The sequence below is a fragment of the Meles meles genome, chromosome 21 (genome assembly GCF_922984935.1).
Source record: "Meles meles chromosome 21, mMelMel3.1 paternal haplotype, whole genome shotgun sequence".
Lineage (NCBI taxonomy): Eukaryota > Metazoa > Chordata > Mammalia > Carnivora > Mustelidae > Meles > Meles meles.
Window position 1 is genome coordinate 44,113,965 of NC_060086.1, and position 19,263 is coordinate 44,133,227.

At 61.2% G+C, this 19,263-nt stretch overlaps 1 protein-coding gene across 3 annotated transcripts; it reads left to right on the forward strand.

The window, feature by feature from the left end:
* Positions 1–3,805: 3,805 nt before the first annotated feature.
* IL9R (interleukin 9 receptor) lies at positions 3,806–15,728 on the forward strand. 3 transcript variants are annotated; one of them, XM_045994301.1, is made up of 9 exons: positions 3,806–3,921; positions 7,333–7,446; positions 7,735–7,846; positions 7,943–8,121; positions 8,609–8,754; positions 9,046–9,253; positions 9,729–9,837; positions 10,968–11,052; positions 12,222–15,728. In XM_045994301.1, exons 1-9 carry the CDS (start codon positions 3,894–3,896, stop codon positions 12,717–12,719), a joined length of 1,479 nt encoding a protein of 492 aa, XP_045850257.1. In that variant the 5' UTR covers positions 3,806–3,893; the 3' UTR covers positions 12,720–15,728. The 3 variants fall into 3 exon arrangements, with proteins under 3 accessions (XP_045850257.1, XP_045850258.1, XP_045850259.1); XM_045994302.1 differs by having other exon boundaries at positions 9,049–9,253; XM_045994303.1 differs by lacking the exon at positions 3,806–3,921 and adding an exon at positions 4,176–7,070.
* Positions 15,729–19,263: the final 3,535 nt, after the last annotated feature.

Here is a 19,263-nt window from a genome sequence, read left to right on the forward strand (position 1 = left end):
CTTTTTTCCTGCAAAAGAAAAGGGACGTCCCAGCCTGGAGGGAGACCGGGTGGCATTTTGCCACTGGGCTGGTTTCTTGCTCAGGACCTCGGACTTCATCATGTTCCCAAATTTCTTCCCGGTGAAGCCTCGCTTAGGAAGTTGCGGGATGTGAATTCATACCCCTGATACGGATACGTATCTTTTCCAGAAATGGTGAATCCTGAAGTCTGACCAGTGGTGGGTTCTTGAACCCATGACCCGGAGGTCATGGCCTGAGCTGAAAATCAAGAGTTGGCTGCTTAACCGACTGAGCCACCCGGTGCCCCAATCTGATGGCTTTCTTTTTGCCGTGACAGGCGGCCCAGGTCATGAGCCCTGGTCCGTAGCGGGTCATTCCCCGAACAAAAATCCGCGTGTTCCGGTTATGCTGATGAAACGTTAGGATGCGGGCGTTGCCTTCGGTAGCTTCTGTTTGTCGCCTCAGTTGTTGTACCAGCGGTTTCCGCGGAGCTCCTGCAGGTGCTCGCCGGCCGGTCGGTGGTGAAGGCCTGCGCGTCTGCTGCGTCTCCGGGAGACAGCCGCGAGCTGAGCCTCTGCCTGCATTCCCCCGTGTGCGGTGGCGATGGCGATCGCCCGGGCAGGGGTTTGCAAGCTTCCGTTTTAGTCAGTCTTTTCGACTTTGTGGGTCAAGAGTCAAAATCTAGGAAGACAAACTTCGACACAAAACCCGACACGTAGCCGTAGTCCTCGAGTGCAGCGTTTGTGTGGGGGTCTCCGGGTGAGAGGAAGGATATCGGTTCACTTAACTGGGCTTCAGAGTTAGCAGTTCTTGTCGTGCAGACGGATGGCAAACAGGCGTCTATCAGCGCGGGGTAAGTGCAGGAGCACACGGGGTCGGCTGTTGGCGCTGCCAGCAGGTCGGAGTCAGCACCGGCGAGCGCGGCGGGTGGTTTCCGCAGAGCTTGCTGCGACGCCAGTCCACGCTCTACCCAATGAGTTTTCTCGGTTTTGAGGACAGTCTTGCCTCCGGTAGGGGGTTCTCTGCGGGGCACCGACTCTCCGGAGACGCCCTTGGGCCGTAGCAGTCACGTCTGCGGAGTCGTCGGGGTTCGAGGGAGATCACTCTGAGTTGTTCAGCTCATTTTCAGTTTTCTTCCTGCTGCTCCCAGTGCCGGTAGCTGTTAGAACCGTTCTCCGCAGGCCAGGGGTTCTCAGTCTCACCTCTCGGGACACACTTCTTTGGCTGCTGCGAATTCACACCAGTCACCCTCCGCACGGCTTTCCTGGCTTGCGTAATGCACGAGCCGCTCGGAAATTTAATTTGGTTGCTTCATTTTTGTATTTAATTTTTTTGGAGAAATTTGGTGCCACGTTGAGAATAGTGCCGGAGACCAGGTGGGCCCCGATAGCGTTGACCTGCTGGGTGTCCTTGTGCCGGGAGCTGTCCTTGCCCGCCAATTCAGGGTCCACTTTCCAGCTTCGTCGTGATGGGTGTGCGCTGGGAAGAGGTTGAGGGAAGGAAACACGTGCATATGTTTGTATGACTGCTTCACGCTCAGGACTGACAGCCGTAGCGGTTTTCTAGGGCTCTCCCCGGCTCCCATCCTCCGGGAAGGGCTCAGCACTGACTTTCACGGGTGTCCTCTCTTACGTCTTGTTCTTGTTTTCTGCATTGTTACAATACTGTTTTTCTCTTACGTATTTTCCTTTTGGTTCTTTTCTGTAGTGCATATCTCTCCCCGCGTAGTTCCTCTTCCTTCCTTGGGAGCATATTTTCCTTCACATCTTGGAGCATAAACCTGTGCTCATTCCGACAAGTTGGTCCTGGGAGTCCATCGACCTGGGTCACCCGGTTCTGTGTCTTCCGAAGTCCCACACTCTCGGGTTTATCTCGGAAACTGAACGATGTAGACCATGGGTACTGATTCTGTCAGGTTTCTCCAGAGGTGGTTTCCTACTGCTCCCTACAGCAGCTGTAAACGCGGTGTCTGATGTAGGCAGCAGCTGTCTTTAACCCTTCGCTTGCTGCCCGGAGTGCTCGTACGCGCGGTTCACGGGGAGCCAGAGATTTTGTTGTTCGTGTTGGGGGCAGAGTTTCGATGTAGCATTTGGTGCTCTCCTCCCCTCCAGGGTTTCCTGCCTTTCCCGCCCGTGTGGTCTCCCCTGGAGGGGTCATGGCGTGGGTGGTGTGGTCTGGTGGACTTGAGGTGGTGAATTCTAGGTTTAGCAAGGTGGGAGGGACCCTGTCAGAGAGAAGAAAGCTCTCTGTAGACGGGTCCTAGAGAAGCTCCGGTCATCATGAAGGTGTGTGCTTCTAACAGCTAAGGTGGGCGTCACGCTGACTGAAACTTAAATATTAGGCAGCTGCACGGTGGTCGTCTGGGCGGCTCAGTCTGACTCCGCTCAGGTCACAACCTCAGGATCGCGCGACTGAGCTCCGCAACCGGTGTGAGCCTTCTCCCTCTCCCTCTGCCCCTCCCCACCTCAAAAACCAACAGATGCGTGATCTATGTTTGTGTCCAGTCCTCAGGTGTTCACGGGCTTAGACTTCTGGTTTCATCTCTCTGTGGGTCCTGGTTGTTCGCAGAGCTCAGAGCTGCAGCTCTGGGTCCTCCAGACCTAACCCGAGATGTTTTGAGGCAGAGACACACATGCACACTGAAATGTGCCCTTATTTGGTACCCCGAAGAACACACAGCCAGTAAGTAAATGAAAAGAAGCCTATCTTCACTAATAATCAGCGCAGTGTAAATGAAAGCAACGTTGAAATGTGTTTGCTGAGGAGATAGGCAAAGATTAAAAAGACCGATACTGTATCCTGTTGGGGACAGGCACCCCCCGACTCCGGTGGGAGTAGATGTTGGTCCGTTTTTGTAGGGCCACGTGGTAGGATCAGTATTTTAAAATGCTGAACCTTATTTTTTTTTAGTTTTTATTTAAAAAATTAATTTAGATTTAATTTGTCAGAGAGGGAGAGGAAGCGTGTAAGCAGGGGCAGAGAGAGGGGGAAGCAGGCTCCCCACTGAGCAGAGAGCCTGATCCCAGGACACCGGGATCATGACCTGAGCCCCCCAGGTGCCCCATTCAAATGCTGAACTTCAGACCCTGCATTTCCACCCGTAGAGGTGCTCACTCTGGGGGTTAAGGGTCCCTGCCCAGAATTGCTCACTTACCTTTGTTTAAAATTGTGACTGTGGAAATGAATGTAATGTTGCACGTCCTTCCTCAGAAAGTAAAGAGAGCACACACGGCAGCAATCCCGATGTCTCCCGGCGGGATTATTGAACCGTGGCGTGTGCCGCTGTTAAAGGCATGAACTGGGCTTTTGTGCGCCGACCTAGGAGAGTGTCGAAAATACAGGAGCCAGGAGTCCGCCCAGCTCGGCGCAGCCTGAGGCCAGGAAAGACATACACCTGTTTGGGCTTCCCCCTCGTGTGGAAGGACCTGGGCCTAACTTCTCACAGGGGCGTCCTCTGGGGTGAGAGAGCGGGGACTCATTTTTTATTTTCTCCGTGTCGTTTGCTCTCCTTGACGTGGGAGTGCATCACTTTCCTGTTTCATAGCCTCTCCAGGAGTGTTTTTGGGAGGGTTGCAGTGGACACAGCCCCTCGCTGGACGGGTCCCCACAGCCCATGTTTAGCTACCTTCTGTGTCACGGGGAATGAAGGGTCACCCCACGTCCCAGTCCCTGGGCTTGGGGTTAGCGGCGTTGGTTGCCTCCCAGCCTCACTTGGGGCAGCCGCTCTGCTCTGCGCCGTGGTTTCAGATGTGGGCGGCCTGTGTGAGCCCGCCGTGGGAGGCTCACGTCACTGCTCACTGCACTTGTATCCTGATCAGGCTGAGAGGCTTTGCTGCAAGCACAGGAACGGTCACCTCCAGGTCTGGAGGGGTGGGGGCCCCTCTGACTTGCCATGGGACCCAGCAGGTGCATCTGGGAAGGTGAGTCTGGCCGTCGAGGCAGCCGTTCTGGGGCCAGATGGTCTGAGCTGGGGTGACCTGGACTGGATATGAGGTCCAGGTCCTGGGGCCGGCAAAACCCCTTCAAGCCCCCACGACCTTGGGGGGCCTTTGGGCAGAAGAGGAGCCAGAGTCTGGGATGCCCCCGTTGGAGCTGTGGGCGGGCAGCCGGTGAGAGTGGGGTCCTAGGAGGGTTGGCTCGGCCAGGCGGAGGAAGGGGAGGTGAGGGTTTCTGCTCCGGTCCGTCCCGGTGGCCTCTTCCAGGGGCCCAGAACTCACACCGTCTAGAGGCACGGTCCACCTCCGCACGGGGTTCAGGATGCGTTTCTCTTCCTGTTGGGGCCAGGCGCAGGGGACCTCACGCCAGTCACACAGGTCTCACCCTAGGAGAGCCTGGTGTGAGGAGGCGGCAGAGCCGTGGGCTTGGCTGACCTCGCCGCTGGGGGCTGGGGGGGTTCTGGGCAGAGGAGGGCCATGAGCGGGTGCGGGAAGAGCAGGTACGACATTTAACCCCCTTTCGCCCCCGGGCCCCCCGGATCTGTGTCAACATCCTTATTCCAGACCCTTCCCCAGCCCTACCTGCTCCCCTGCTCCCTTCCTAAGCCGACGGGCCTGGCTTGGGGGCGTCTGGTCTGGCCAGAGAGACATTGGGGGGCTCAGCAGGGCTTCACGAAGGATGTGTCTGTCCCCCCGCGGTGCGTCTGGGACCGGCTCGTGGGTCTCCGCGCCTGCAGCCTGGTGTTTCCAGGGCCCCGGACGTGCCCTTTCCAGGTGCAGCCCCTCCTGCTCAGCCCTCTCAGCCAGCGCGGGAAGCTGCTCGGGGCCCGCTCTCCCTCTCCCCGGCCTCCCCTGCACCCCGTCCGCGCCCACCCTGGCGGCCTTCCTGCCTCTGCGCCTCCGGCCTGCGGCCCTCCGTCAGCATCACTGTAGGAGGCTCGGTGTTCAGGCCCTTTTCGCCGACAGCACTGGCAGTTTCCACCCGTGCTAGACGGGCCCCTGTGCGCGTGTGGGGCCCGGAGGCACCGGGGGGATCCCTGTCTCCATCTCCAGCCCACGTGTACCCCAGTCCCCACGTCCTCCTGTGTCTGCTTCTTGGGAGCCCGGGGCTGTGTTTCTCCTGCCTTCCCCAGCAGAGAGAAGCAAGTGCTCGGTAAGTGTCCGTTAAAATAGCAGCCTCCTTCCTCTGGAGGGAGCTGGATGGCTCTCCATCTGTTGAAAGCACAGTGTCTGTGTAGCCGGGGGCAGTACGTGGACGCAGGAGTTGGCGTGAAGCCCGCTTGGAGGGTGTGCTACAAAGGCACCTTGTTCTGGCGGGGCCTCCCCAGCCTCAGTGGGTCCTTGGGGGCTGAGGCCCACGGCGGGGAGGGGCTGTGTCTCTCCGGTAGACTTGCTCCGGGTCTGGCCCTGTCTGTGGGTTCTGGTGCAGGGTCCTGCTGCAAGGCAGCCCATGGCTTCGTGGTGGGCCAGGAAACCATGGCAGGAAAGCTGTGAGGCCCTAGCGGTCAGACCTCTTGGCCAGACCTTGACCCCGAGGTCATGGAGGAGCTGGGTCCTGAGAAGGAACCAGAGTGCTCCGGGGCTGAAGGCGTGTCCACAGACCTGGGGCGGTAGCGTCAGTCACACTCCCCGGCGGGATTGTCCCGAGGGGGAGACCCTGGTTCACCCCCAGCCCTGCCAGCCGTCCTGCGAGGTGGTGTCGTGGTGTCCGAGCGGTGATGAGGTCCCCCTGCTGTCCTCCCAGTGCCCGTTCCAGACCAGGGAGAGTGTGGATGGGTGTTTCCACACTGGCCGGCCTAGTGCCCGTTGTCGAGGATGCGGGTGGCCCGAGGAAGGACAGGCCAGCAGTGCCCAGGGCGAGGAGGGTGCTCCCAGGCGGTGTGACTACAGGTCGGACCTGTGCTGGGAACAGAGGTACCAGATGCCGGTGTTGGGCACGTTGCTGCTGACCCTGGCCTGGACAGCCACAGCTCGGGGAGGGGCGGCCCCGCCCAGCTCACGGTGTAGACCCAGAAGCATCCTGTGCGGAGAGTTCAAGGAGAAACGGCCCCGTGTCCGTCTCTGCTGCTCCCGCAGAGGGGGTCCTGGCCCTGGTAGCTCTCGTCCCTGCCCTGGGGCCAGCTGAGCTTGGAGCCACCCCGCACCATGCTCTGGAATCATCCGCTCCGAGGTCGGTCCGGGGCAGGAGCGGCCCAGTTCTGCGTGCACGGAGGAGTCCTTCCACCAGGGCCCGGCTCCGCTCCCGGCTGGGACGCGGCTGCTGTTCCTCAGGCCCCCAGACCTTGGGGCTCACTGTGATTCTGTCATCCCACACCCTGCCGGGGGCTCTGGTCAGGCCCCTCCCTCATCTCCAGCCCGGCATGCACCGGAGGGGGCGCGAGGTGTTGGGCAGAAGTTGCCTCCCGTGCTGGGGGATGGGGTGCCGGGGGATGGGGTGCCGTCCTCCGAGCAGGGATCATATTGGACTCTGTCCTGTGTGTACATGGAGAGGCTGCTGGTGTGTTGGAGGGGTGCGTGCGGGCTCCCCAGGGGCTTGCGTGCTGTGGTCTGTGAGCACGATGCTGCTTTTTGGCCTCCTTATCACCCATCAGGCTTGCGTAACCAGGCTCGCCCTGCTTCCTGCTCCGGAACTATCCGTCTATCAGGGCACCATCTGGAGCTACGAGTGGGGTGATCGGATGTCAACGGCTGCCCTGCACCCAGGCACTTCCTAACACCCAGCCCCCTTATCTCCGTGAACCTCCGGGCCCCCCGGGGCCCTGCTCCCCTTCCCAGGGCGGGTAGCTCCATACAGGGGTGCAGCTGACCGGCTCAGGGAGGGCCCTCTGTTGCACGGACACCCCGCCCACCACCATCCTCCACCAGTCCCCAGCGGGTCTTTATTTAAGGACGCAGCAGGGAGAGAGGGTGTGTGGATGTCCACGGCGTGACCCTGGGTGAGGCATTGCTTGTCAGTAAGTGGGGACGGTCGCTCTACCTCGCGGGGCTGCCGTGGGAACACAAGCTGAGATGTGCGCTGCACGGTGGGCACAAGGTTGCCGTGACCCGATCTCCCCTGCGTGACGGGACCCGGGACCGTGCTGGCTGAGGACGTCCGTCCCAGAGAGGAGGCTTCTAGGCAGACTCAGACACTGGTGGGTTCAGAGTCCGGAACCCAGCAGGAGACCTGGGTCTGCGGGTGCCGTGCGGGACACTGCAGCCATTCGGATCTTCCCGAGCTTCTGTTTCTTAGGAGAACAGTTTAGCCTCTGGTGCCCAGTGGTGGGACGTGGTGAGGCAGAGGCGGTGACCCACTTGGAGCTCTCCACAGGGAGCGTGCCCCACGGGGAGCGGCCCTCCTGGGGAGACCTCCTGGGGACGGTCCCACGGGGGTGCTCTCAGCCCAGTCCCTTGCAGGACGGACCTCGGAGGCCGAGGCGCTGACGCGAGAGTGGAGCGCCTGGCTGCTGATTTGCGCCTGCATGGCCGCCTGGGTCGGCGCGGCCGTCTCCGTCCAAGGGGAAGGAGAAGGTGAGCACGGGGCACTCGTGTCTGTGGGGGGAGCTGGCAGAGAGCTTGGGGGCCGGGCAGTTGTCTGTCTCACTCCACAGGGAAGGGTTTGGCTGGACGTGCTGGGCGCGACCTCCCGGGGCTTCATGCCCACCCACGCCCCGTGGGTCAGGGCCCTTCACCTCCCAGCCCTGCCCTCGATGCCTCCTCCTGGGACCACTCTTGGGGTCGGCCCTGTCAGAGTGTCCGCTGCAGGTTCTGACCCTGCCCTGAAGCACGCTGTGGGCTACAAACCACGCCTGTCCCCAGGGCTCGGGGCCGGGTCTGTCATCTGTCTGAACAACAACATCCTGAGGGTCCACTGCCGCTGGTCGGCCCCGGAGCTGGACTGGGGCCCCCGTGCCTGGCTGCTCTTCACCAGGTGAGGCCGCAGGGCCCTGAGGGCGGGGTCCCCACGGTTGTGGCACAGGGCCAGGCTGGTGTGGGGGCCCTTGGTGTCGACACACACCCTTTCCAGCAACCACGCGCCGGGCGGCCGGCACAGATGTGTCTTCCGGGCCGGGGAGTGCATCCTGGTGCTGCCCCCCGAGGAGGTGCTCGTGCCTTCCGACAACTTCACCATCACGCTGCACCGCAGCGTCTCTGGGCAGGAGCAGGTCAGCCTGGTGGACCCACAGTACCTGCCTCGGAGACATGGTGAGGCCGGGTCTGGGCGCCTTGACGGGGAGCGTCCTGGCTTCGGGGGGCCTGGGGGCAGGGTCGCTTGGCCCCCAACCTCCATGGCCCCGTGGAACACCCAGGGCTTGGAGACGGGAGGAGAGGGCCCCCGGCACCCTGGTTTGGGAGGAGGGTGAAGATACCGGCTTCAGGCTGGGGCCAGGGCACAACTGCAGTCAGCTGAGCCGCAGCGGGAAGGGACGCAGTCAGACAGTGGGACGGCGGCGGCTGGCCAGACCGGGAGTCACGGCGTCTGGCTGCAGGGCCTGGAGGACTCACTCATCTTGTCCCGCCCGGGGCCTCCCTGGGCCACGTCACCAGCGAGGAGACAGACCTGCCTCCCAGGGAGGCCCCCCCAGTCTGGGAGGGCCGTGACCATGCCCCCGCCCCCGCCCCTCAGCCTGTTTCAGAGCCCCGGCCGGGGGCACGCCGGCAGACACCCTCACGCAGCCCCACTCTGTTTCAGTGAAGTTGGACCCTCCCTCTGACTTACAGAGCAATGTCTCCTCTCACTATTGTGTCCTGACCTGGAGGGTCAGCCCTGCTCTGGAGCCCCTGACCGCCATCCTCAGCTACGAGCTGGCCTTCAAGAAGCAGGAGGAGGCCTGGGAGGTAACGCTGGGCTCACCGATCCGGAGCCTTCTCTCTCCTGGGAGCCTGGCGGGGCCACCCCTCCCCCACAGGAGGGTGTCCGTGTGGACGAGGCGGGGGGCGGGGGCGCTCCGAGCCCGGAGCGTGGCTGTGCACACGTGTGTGTGAGTGTGCACAGGGTACGCGCCCGTGTGTGCATGGGGGTGGATGAGCGTCAGTGTGCCCGTGAGCCTGTGCCCGCGTGCGGGCGTGTCTCGGGGGCCACCGGCCCTGTCCCCGCTCCGCGCCTGCTGACGGTCCTCTACCCCACAGCAGGCCCGGCTCAGGGACCGCATCGTCGGGGTGACCCGGCTCTCCCTGGACGCCGTGGAGCTGGAGCCCGGGTCCCGCTACGAGGCCCGGCTGCGGGTCCGCATGGCCGCCCCGGAGCCGGAGGTGGAGGAAGAGCTGCGCTACGAGGGCCTGTGGAGCGAGTGGAGCCAGTCCGCGCGCTTCCCCTCGCCCCAGAGCCCCGCCCGAGGTGCGGCTCTCCCTCCCGCCCTCTCACCCTCCTGGAGCCCCGCTGGAGGCGGTCCTGCCCCCGCTGGCTGCCTTCCCGCCTTCCCACCTTCTCCGGGATTTTGAAGGAGGGACACACCTGCCCCGGCCAGGCTTCTTGGAACCTGTCCTTACTGTGTCACGGGAGAGACTGTGGCCCCGGGGGGCACGCCGGCCTCTGCTTCTGTCTCCGGAGCCAGTCGTGGTCTCACCTCTCTAGGGAGGGCTGGGCTGACCCTGGTGACCTGCTGGGGAGGGTGCCTGACCCTGATGACCTCGCAGAGGAGGAGGTGGGGGCCCTGCGGTGGCTCATTCGGGAGCAGGCGTGACACAGCCCCTGGGCCTGGGAGGAAATTCCCACGCGGCCCTGGGCTCTCCTACCCGTGCTTTGCCACGTGGGTTTGGAGGAACACCTGGTGCCAAGGAGGCTCACCACCCCGGGCCCTTCCTGCCCACAGGCCCCCTGTCCTCCTCTCGGGGGCAGCCCGGCAGCAGCACCCTCGTTGCCGTGCCCGTCTTTCTGCTGCTGACCAGCCTGACCTACCTTGTGTTCAAGCTTTCGCCCAGGTGGGTAGCCCAGGTTTGCGTGCGTGCGCGTGTGGCCGCGTGGGGCGCATCTCGGGCCAGAGCCGCCCTCCCTCCCACCATCCGCCCTCCCCCCTCTGGTCCTGGACGGGCTAAGTCTCGGCCCTGGGCCTCGGAGAGTTCTCCACTTGTCAAGTGCGTTGGGGGTCGTAGGGCCCCGAAGACGCTCAGGGGGACCCAAGTTCACTGGGACCGCTCTCTGTGGTCTGCAGACTTGTACACGCCTTCTCTGAAAAGATCGTTTTGGGGCCCTGGTGTGCTCAGGACTGCAGTGCACGCCACAGAGAGCCCAACAGACGTGGGGCTGGCCTGAAGTAAACCATCCCCCATGTCAGGGTGAGGGAGGGGCCAGAGGAGATGACCGGCTGCGGACTCACCGCAGAAAGGACAAGAGCGGGGTAGGGGGGGCCTGCCGGTCGGTGTGGACGCCAGACTTGGCCTGGAGCAGAGGAGAGGCCTTCTAGCACGTGGCACAGTGTTTGTATCGTGAGGATAGGTTTTGGGGGGTCCGACGGGTGGGGAGGACCCGCCAGGAGGCCAGGGGTGGCTACGGAGGGTGACCATGTGCTGGAGCCTGCGGGAGAGAGGAAGGGAGCCGAGGGAATGCAATTGCAGGCCTAAGAAGGGAAGCGGAGGGCTCAGAGGACCGGTGAACCCCGAGGTGGGGGCCTGGGGGGGCCACATCCTCCCCGGGGAAGCTGGTGAGGCCGGTTTGGACCTGCTGTGTTGGAGTCGTGGGCCATATCCTTGTGGGATGGCCCGTGGCTCCGTATCGCTCAGGGAGTCAGGTGGGGCAGGGATCTGCCTCCTGTCGGCTCCAGCTGTGGGATGAGGACGCGAGGGGCACCCTGTAGCCCTGAGCCGAGCGCCACGACTCACCCTGTAAAGGACGTGTGTCTTGGTGGGTGTCCGTTCTACAGGGTCATTGGTCCGGGAGGCCGCAGGGGCGGGTGTCGGGTTTTGCCCGGAGAGCAGGTTTGGACCCAACGAGAGGCAGGAGGTGGGGTGGGAAGGGTGTGGGGCTCCCCTGGGTCCCGAGCTTCCTGGAGCCGGGCCTCGGGGACCCCTCGCTGGTCAGGCAGAGGCCTCCAGCTGTCCTGGCCTGGCCTCAGGGTGAAGAGGAGCCTCTCCTGGAACGTGCCCTCTCCAGTGGCCTTCTTCCAGGCCCTCTACAGTGTGCACAACGGGGACTTCCAGGTACGCGTGGCCCGTGGGGGGAGGGGCGGGGCTGGGGTCCCCCACGGCTGGCGAGGATGTGGGCTCCGGTGAGAGCTGCGGCCGGGATGGGGCCTTTGGGGTGCTCTGAGCTGTTCTCGGTGTGTGCGGTGGGTCTAAATTTACACACGCTGCCTCAGACCCATCCAGTTGGCCTCGTTCTCTCGCGGGGGTTTCTTTCTCGTTTGGGGAGGTGGCCCTTGTGAGACACATGGTCACGTCACGGGGAGACTGTGGCCGCCGCGCCTCATCCCGGCATCTCCGAAGGCGTCTGTGGGGAGGGTCTGCTGCTCGCGCCAGCCTTGGGGTCCTCGGGGGTCCGAGGCTACTGCTGTGCCGGCCGCTGAGGAGGGCCTGGCCCCTCCGGGTTCCCGTGGGCAGCGCTGCCGCACTCCCCCTCTCCCCCTTTGTGGGCCCCGGTGAGCCCCGCCTGGTGGGTCTTTACACCTGACGCCTCCCCTTCCCGCTGGCCAGGGGGCTCCTGCCCGGGGCGGGAGGGGGGAAGCTCCTGTGGGTGGTCTTCGGTTCCCCACTGTGGCGGGGGACGGGACGGGACGCTTCCTGGGGTCCTTCCCCGCGGCCCTGCCGCTGCTGGGCTTCCCTCCGCCTCCCACTTGTGTCTCTCAGAAGGGAGCCGGGGGTCGAGGTCGTTATACCTCAGAGCTTACAGCTGAGCGTTTTCCCCGGGGGAGCCGCCTCCTCCCAGGCAGCGGCCGTCACAGTCGAGAGCCCTGAGGTGACCGTCCTGGAATGTGTCATCTCGGCCACACGCACCCGGCCCTCCTCTAGACCCGTGTCACCCGCCCGGTGATTAGACCCCCAGGGGCTCTGTGTTGCCGTGACTCGGGATCGGGGCGGCTGCAGAAGGTCGGGTGTGTGTGGTCCGCCTGGTGCGGGTCCTGGTCCCACCGAGGAAATACTTTCCTTTGGGGGGGGCCTCCCGCGACCGCACGGGGGGTCCAGGTCCGCCGTCAGCCCAGAAGTGGTGTCCCCGCGGCATCTCCTGGTGTGTGTGTGAGTGTGTGGGTGAGTGTGGATGTGAGGGTGTGAGTGAGCGGGCGGAGCTTCTGGGAGGAGAGGGGAGCTGCTTCCGGGGCGAGTCCCGAGCTGCTGCCTGTGCCCGCCCCCCCACCCCATGCTCTCTGTCCTAGACCTGGACAGGGGCCCACAGAACTGGTGTGCTGCCGAGCCAGGACAGTGGCCGTTCCCCACGAGGAGCCTCAGAGTCCGGCGTCCATGAGGACATCGCGTGGCTGACCTATGACCCGGTGGACCCCTGGCAGTCAGTGGTCCTGGAGGAGGAGCCTGAGGGCCCCGGGGCCGGCCTCCTGGCGGCTGCTCTGCTGGCCGGGCCTGTGGTCCAGGGAGGCCAGCCGCCCGCCTACCTGCCGCAGGAGGACTGGGCCCCCACGTGTCCGCTCCGGCCAGCCCCCCTACCGGCAGAGGGCGGCAGCAGCGACTACTGGACCCTGGGCTGCTCCGGGGGGTGCCACCCCCTGACCTTCCCAGGAAACACGAGCTTGGGGCCCAGCCCGGCTTTGGCCGGGGGCCCTTCCTGTGACCAGCAGAGCCTGGACGCCGGGCCAGGAAGTGGTGCTGTGGGAGCCGGTCACAGCGAGCGGCGAGACCCCGCTGCACGGGTCATGTGAGGACCCCAGGGCCTTTGCTTCGCCCCGCCCTTCACAGTCTCCCGGTTTCACCTAGAACGCTGAGTTGGCCAATGGCACAAAGTCCGTTTTGTGGAAAACGGATGAAAGTTTCTCTGAGAACGGAGCCCTGTGCAGACGTCCTGGCCTGGTGGGGGCAGGCCGGCCGGCGACCCCTCCCCCCAGCCTCCCTCCCCTGCCCACCACCTCCCTCCCTGCTCTGGGGCTCAGTCCCGGCTCCCCAGAGAAGGGCGGTGTTGACCCTGAACCCCTTAGAGGGCCGGCTTGCTCCCAGCAGGCTCAGCTGAGGTGGTGCCTTCCCGAGCTCCGTCTCCTGCCGCGACTCCAAGAACCGGCCGCCTGCAGGGAGAGGGGCCCCGAGGTGGGCAGGGGGACGGGGTCTGTCTACACGGGGGCTTTCTGGGGTGGGGGCCGCTGATGTTTGAAAAGGAGGAGCAGACGAGCCGGTCCCTCTCCGTGGGGCTCTGGTGGCCCCTGGGCTCTGCGCAGAGACAAGCACTTGTGGCCCCCGGGTCCCCAGGGTGACAGCCCCCTCTGCCTCAGACAGGCATCCCCCTCCTCCGCGCCGTGGAGCCCCTGGGGTTTTGTGGGGAGCCTCAGCTGAGCCAGAGCATGGTCAGCAGGGGTGAGGCAGGGCCCAGAATGTATTTGCAGCTGTAGAGAGCGGGAGGGGTGTGCACAGACGGGACCTGCAGCATCTTCAGTTCTAACCAAGGATGAAAAAAAACCCAGTGTGAATTCACGTCCTGGAACCCACCCCTGGCGGGCCCTGGGCTGGGGGCTTAGAGCAGCCTCTGTGAGCAGCGTGGCTCCTGTGGCTTCCTGGGGAACCTAGGCCACCAGCGTGTGACAAGTGACCCCCACAGCTGGGATGCCTCTTCCATGTGGCCAGAGACATCGCTTCTGTGGGTCCCACGTTTTCTCTTCTCGGTGCCCGGAGCCGGAGCACCCCTCGGAGGCTGTGGGACGGTGGGTGAGCTGTGCCGGCCCCTCCTGCCGCGGGGCTCCCCGTCCCTCCTCGTTGTGCTGCTGTGAGTTCCCCTGCCGGTTGCTGCACCCCTGCATGCCCAGGAAATGCTCGCTTCCCCTGCTGCAAGGAGACGGCCCGGGGAGGCCGCGTGCTGGGGTCCCCCGTTTGAAGACGGAGGATGAGGAAGTGGTTGAGCCCTGGGCCCTGAGGGGGTCGGAAAGCAGGGGCCTGGGAACAGATCCCGGAGCGGGTGTGCGTTTCCAAGCCTTGGGGGCAGGGCAGGGCTGGAGTGCACGGTCCCAGAATGCGGCGGCTGGACTGTGGAGGGCCTGGGAGGCCGGACTGAGAGCTGTGAGGCAAGGGGACCTCCCTGGCGAGGGGGTACGTCCAGCAGTCTCTCTCTTTGTTTTTTTTTTTGTTTGTTTGTTTGTTTTTAAAGATTTTTTAATTTTTAAGTAATCTCTACACCCAATGTGGGGCTTGAACCCACAACGCCCAGATCAAGAGTGCAGTGTGCCGCCGGCCGAGCCAGCCCCTCTGTGTTTTCCAGTGTGAGAAATCCTTGTAGCTTAACCCCAACTTTTACAGGGCGTCATGCCGTGGTATTCGCGCATGATACCGCCCGACTGTCCTCACTCCCGGAGGAAAGCCCTTTCCCGCTGAGCAGCCGTCACCCCACGGGGCCCTCTGCGTGCCGGTCCTCCGCAGCCGCTCCCTCCTCCTGTCTCACCTGGGCCCCCCGTGTCAGCGGCCTCCGGCTCGGCCTCCCCCACCGCGCGGTGTTCCCCAGGCTCACCCATGTGCGGTGCGGGCGGCTGCCTTACCGGGCCGGCCGTGCCTCCCTTGCGTGGACGGACCACGTTCACTGTTCGCCCCTCTGCAGGACATGTGGGCTGTTCCCACGTTTCCCTGCTGTGAGCGGCGCTGCTGTGAACGCTGACGTCAGCGTTTTTGTTTCACGGGCATGTTCCTACGCGTGGAACTGCCAGGTCGTATGGCGACTCGGTGTTTAGAATTTTTGAGCAGCTGCCAAACCGTTCTCCACAGAGACGTGAGCGCCTCCCGTCAGTAACGTCCGCCTTCTCCACACCCTCACCAACTGCCATTACTGTCCTTTCTTAAATGTGGTTTGTTTTGTCAGTTTCCTTATTTAAGGAATCTCTACACCCAATGCGGGGCTCGAACTCACAACCCCGAGGTCAAGAGTCCCGTGCCCAGGGTGCCCAGTCCGTTGAGTGCCCGACTCTTGGTTTTGGCTCAGGTCATGATCTGGGGGTTGCGCGGTGGAGCCCGGCGTCAGACTCTGCACTTGTTGTGGGCTGCGTGGAATTCTCTCTCCCTCTGCCCCACCAGCTGGTCTCTCTTTCCCTCTAAAAATAAGTCAATGCATTCTTAAAAAAAAAAAGAAGAGTCACATCCTCTTCTGAGTGAGCCAGCCAGGGGCTCCTCGATCGCCATTCTGACCGGCATAAAGGGTGCCTCAGCGGGATTTTGACTTGCGTCTCCCGGATGGCTGGTGATGGTGAACGTCTTTCACGGGCTACTGTGTGTCCTCTTCGGAGAGAAGCTGTTCAAGTCCTTTGCCTATTTCTTAGTTGGTTTGCTTGTCCTGGTGTTGTTGAGTCATCAAAGCTCTTTGTATATTCTGGATACTGAAGTCATAGCAGGTCTTCCATGCCCAAATATTTTGTTAAATCCTGCATGTTATTTGGTGTCTTACATGTGGGGCACTGCCTAATCCAACCCAGCAAACACATGAAAAGATGCTTAACGTCCTTAGACATCAGGGCAATGAACTTGGAAACCACAGTGAGGTGCCAGTTCACACCCACGAAAGCGGCTGTTATCTAAGAAAACCGGAAGCGACTTTTGACAAGGAAGAAACTGGAACTCTCGTGCTCTGAGACGAGAGACGATAGCGGTGACAGGTACACGGCCATGTGAACGCTCACTTGAAAACGGTGAAGATGGTAAATTTTATGTTGTGTGTATTTTACCAGAGTTTTAAAAATAAAAACTAATGAAAGAAAAATTTAATGTCACGTATATGTTATCACACCCTTAAAAAAAAGTCTCCCTACAAACTGCTCCTGAAATAGCAACATGATGGAGGAGACCCTTGTCCCCTAGAGCTGGAAGGACTTCTCCCAGGGACACCGCTGCTTCGGACACCTAGCGGGGCTCCCCCAGTGGACGCCAGCGGTCGCCCGGGGCCCGTGGGCACCTCCTTTCAGCGCCTCTGGGTCAGACCCCGCCAGCGACTCCCAGTCACCGCTGTTTGCCGTCTCTGTGATGTTTCCTTCCCCTGTCACGCACATGGGATGGTACGGTCAGTCAGCTCGTCTCCCGTCCCTCGGTGACGTGCGCACACGACTCACCCGTGTCTTGGTGGGCTCGATGGATCAGTGCTCCCCGTGGGTGTCCTGCCGCACGCACGGACGCATCTCGCTTGGTTTTCCACTCACCTGCCGGACACGCTGGTCCGCTGCACAGTATCTGGCCGTTGGGGAGAGTGGGCTGGGCTTGGCTGGGGTGTGTTTTCAGAGCAGTTGTCTAAATACCCAGGGGTGTGCTCGCTGGCTTACACGGTGAGCTCCCACGTGGTCGGGAGTGAATAGCTCCAGGACCGTCACTTTGGCGGGGGTATGACGCGCTGCGGCAGCGGTGAGCACCAGACCCGCTGACATCGCCGTTTCCGTTTCCCTGGAGACCGCCAGGCTTCAGATGCGCGGCGCAGCTCACTGTCTCCATTCGCTTTTCCCTCGTGACACGCGGTGCGCGGCTTTGTTCTCTATGCTTGTTGGTCATCCGTGCCTCTGGTTCGCCGAGGGCTGTGTTCGGATCTTCACTCCTCTTTAATGGGGTTGTCGGTCCTCTTTTTCGCTTTCGGAGTTTGCTTGGATATTTTGCACAGGAGTCCTTTTTCCGATGTGTTTTCCCGACGTTTTCTCCCCATCTGTAGCTTCTCTTCGGGTTCTCCTAAGTGCATTTTTCACAAGTAGATTACATTGTGCCTGAGGGAACGCCAGTGGTTGTTTTCTTTCAGGGACTGGCTTTGGTGTTTAAAACTCATGGGGCGCCTGGGTGGCTCAGTGGGTTAAGCCTCTGCCTTTGGCTCAGGTCATGATCTCAGGGTCTTGGGATCGAGCCCCACATCGGGTTCTCTGCTCGGCAGGGAGCCTGCTTCCTCCTCTCTCTCTGCCTACTTGTGACCTCTGTCTGTCGAATAAATAAACAAAATCTTTAAAAAAAGCCTCATCACCAAGCCCAAGGTCATGTATGTTATTTCTTTATCTTACGTTATTTTTTCTTTTATTTTGAGGTGGGCTCTGCGCCCAGCATGGAGCCCAGTGAGGGGCTTGAACTCACAACCCTGAGATCAAGAGTTGGATGCTTAAAAGACTGAGCTGCCCAAGCGCACCTCCCGGGTTGTGTAGATCTAGAATTCTCACAGCTTTGCACTAAAAAATTCATGTGTGTGACCATTTTGAGTCAATTTCTGTCTAAGTTGTAAAGTCTGCATTCGCGTCCCCTCCCCGGCCCCGTGTGTTTTCTCTTTGTTCTGTCACCATCTGTGGGGCAGACTTCCCTTTCGTCGTGGACGTGCCTTGTCCCTGAGACACGGGAAGTGACTGTGGGCACGTCTCTGTTTCTGTCTGTGCCGCACGCGACCACATTCTCTTCATTGCCGCACCTTCATGCTGTCTTTGCTCTTTCTTTAAAGGGTTTACTTATTTAATTTTGTGTGAGAGAGCGAGGGAGCAGGCATGAGCGGGGGTGGGGAGGGGCCGAGGAGGGAACAGAGAGCCCGATGCGGGGCTCGATCCCAGGACCCTGGGGACACCTCCCGAGCTGAAGGCAGAGGCTTAACCGACGGAGCGACTCCGCTAGCCTGTGCTGAGTCTCTGGGTCCACAGACGAGGCTCGGAGTCTCAGTCAGCTGGCCAGTCACTATCTTGGATGGGAACTTGGGATCCCGCTGAATCTGTAGCTCAAGGTAGAAAGAACTGCGATCTTGACAATATTGACTTCATCTGTGTTTCTCATAACGGAAGTATTTTCATTTGTCGCACAGCGAGTTGGCATTAAGCGGGTACCTTGGATATCGGCCCTTCAACACTGAAACCAGCGTCCCTCAGAGACGGGAAACACAGGCAGCACCTACGGAGACCACGTTTCCGGGTCAGGCCGCGTGCGTTCGGGCCGGCCGGAAGGAGGGAGCCCGGGCCAGACTTCCTCGGCCGCTCCGAGTGCTGGTGACCCACTCTGCCCTCTCCGAGACGCCACGGCCACAGGCACATTTATTTATACGTCGCTTGATTTCTCTCATCTGCATTTTAATGTTCTGTGAATACGTTTATCTATACTGTTAGATTTATACTCAAGGACCTTAATTTTCCGCAGTTTTTTCCGTTTCACGTCCCGATTTGCTGTGTGTGTCGTCGCTGATCCCCTGAGCCCGTCTCGGCTGCTGTCCGACTGTCACAGACCAGGTAGCTCACAGCTGTGGGGGGCGCAGGTCTGTCTGGGGCGGGGCTCTTGCCTTATCCTCCCCTGGAGGCTTAACCCACTGAGCCACCCATGCACCCCACTTCCTCATTTTCTGATACTTCAGGATTATCCTGGGTCCTGCAGCCACTGTCCCAACCCCTAGGGCCAGCCATCTCTTCCAAGGGCCCTTTTTTTAGAGTGGCGTGAAAGACTCATGTGCCGCGGGAACTCACTCTGTTCAGACGGCGGTGCGTGCGTTCTAGCCACGTCTACACCCCTGATTTTAAGGATTCCGTGAAAGTCGAATGGAGGAAACCTTACCTAAAGTGGGGCGGGGACTCTCCCATTGCTGCCACCAGAGCGGCCACAACCAGGGCAAAGAACCTGGTCTAAGCGATGCCCTTTTTTGAGGCAAAAAAGTGGTTTTGTTAACGCACAGCTCTTTCCTGGGCAGAAGGAGCTGCCCGGGGTTGTGAGGAGTGACTGATCACAGACTTTTGAGGTGGGCTGTTAGGGTACTGCCAGTCTCTAAGGAATTTGGAAGAAGGTGGACCTCAAGGGGTCCTTTGCTACTGTCTGGTAAAACCTGAATTCAGGAGACCCCGAGATGTATGTCAGTGGGCCATGTGTTTAGCGGATAGTTGGTAACGTACATCTTGGGGGGTGGCGAGACAGCGCAAGTTTCTAAAGGGATTTTTATATGTGGGAGAAGACACAGGATCCTGGTGGCCGGGCTAATGTCAAGCCAAGGTTGCCTTTTGTCCTTAACAAAGTATCTGTATTGGGGCAGCTGAGTTCCTGGAGGAAGACCACGGGGCTTGTCTTAAGTCTGTATCGATGGGCTGTGACGAGGGGACAGAAGGCAGGCTGAGGACAAGACACAAGCTGCCACCCTGCACCCCCCCACTCCTGGGTGCAGCATGGTGACATTCTTCCAGGAATCTCACAACTATCTTCATGTCAGTACCTTGCTAGATCAAGTCAAAAAATGGGCCGAAGGCATGAGCAGACGCTTCTGCAAAGAAGACCTACAAACGGCCAACAGACACACGAAAAAGTGCTCCA

Coding starts and splice junctions, on each gene's coding strand:
- IL9R (XM_045994301.1), top strand. CDS start 3,894: ATGGGACCCAGCAGGTGCATCTGGGAAG. Junction 8,755..9,045: donor AGCAGGAGGAGGCCTGGGAG/GTAACGCTGGGC, acceptor TCTACCCCACAG/CAGGCCCGGCTCAGGGACCG. Junction 9,838..10,967: donor GTGTTCAAGCTTTCGCCCAG/GTGGGTAGCCCA, acceptor GCCTGGCCTCAG/GGTGAAGAGGAGCCTCTCCT.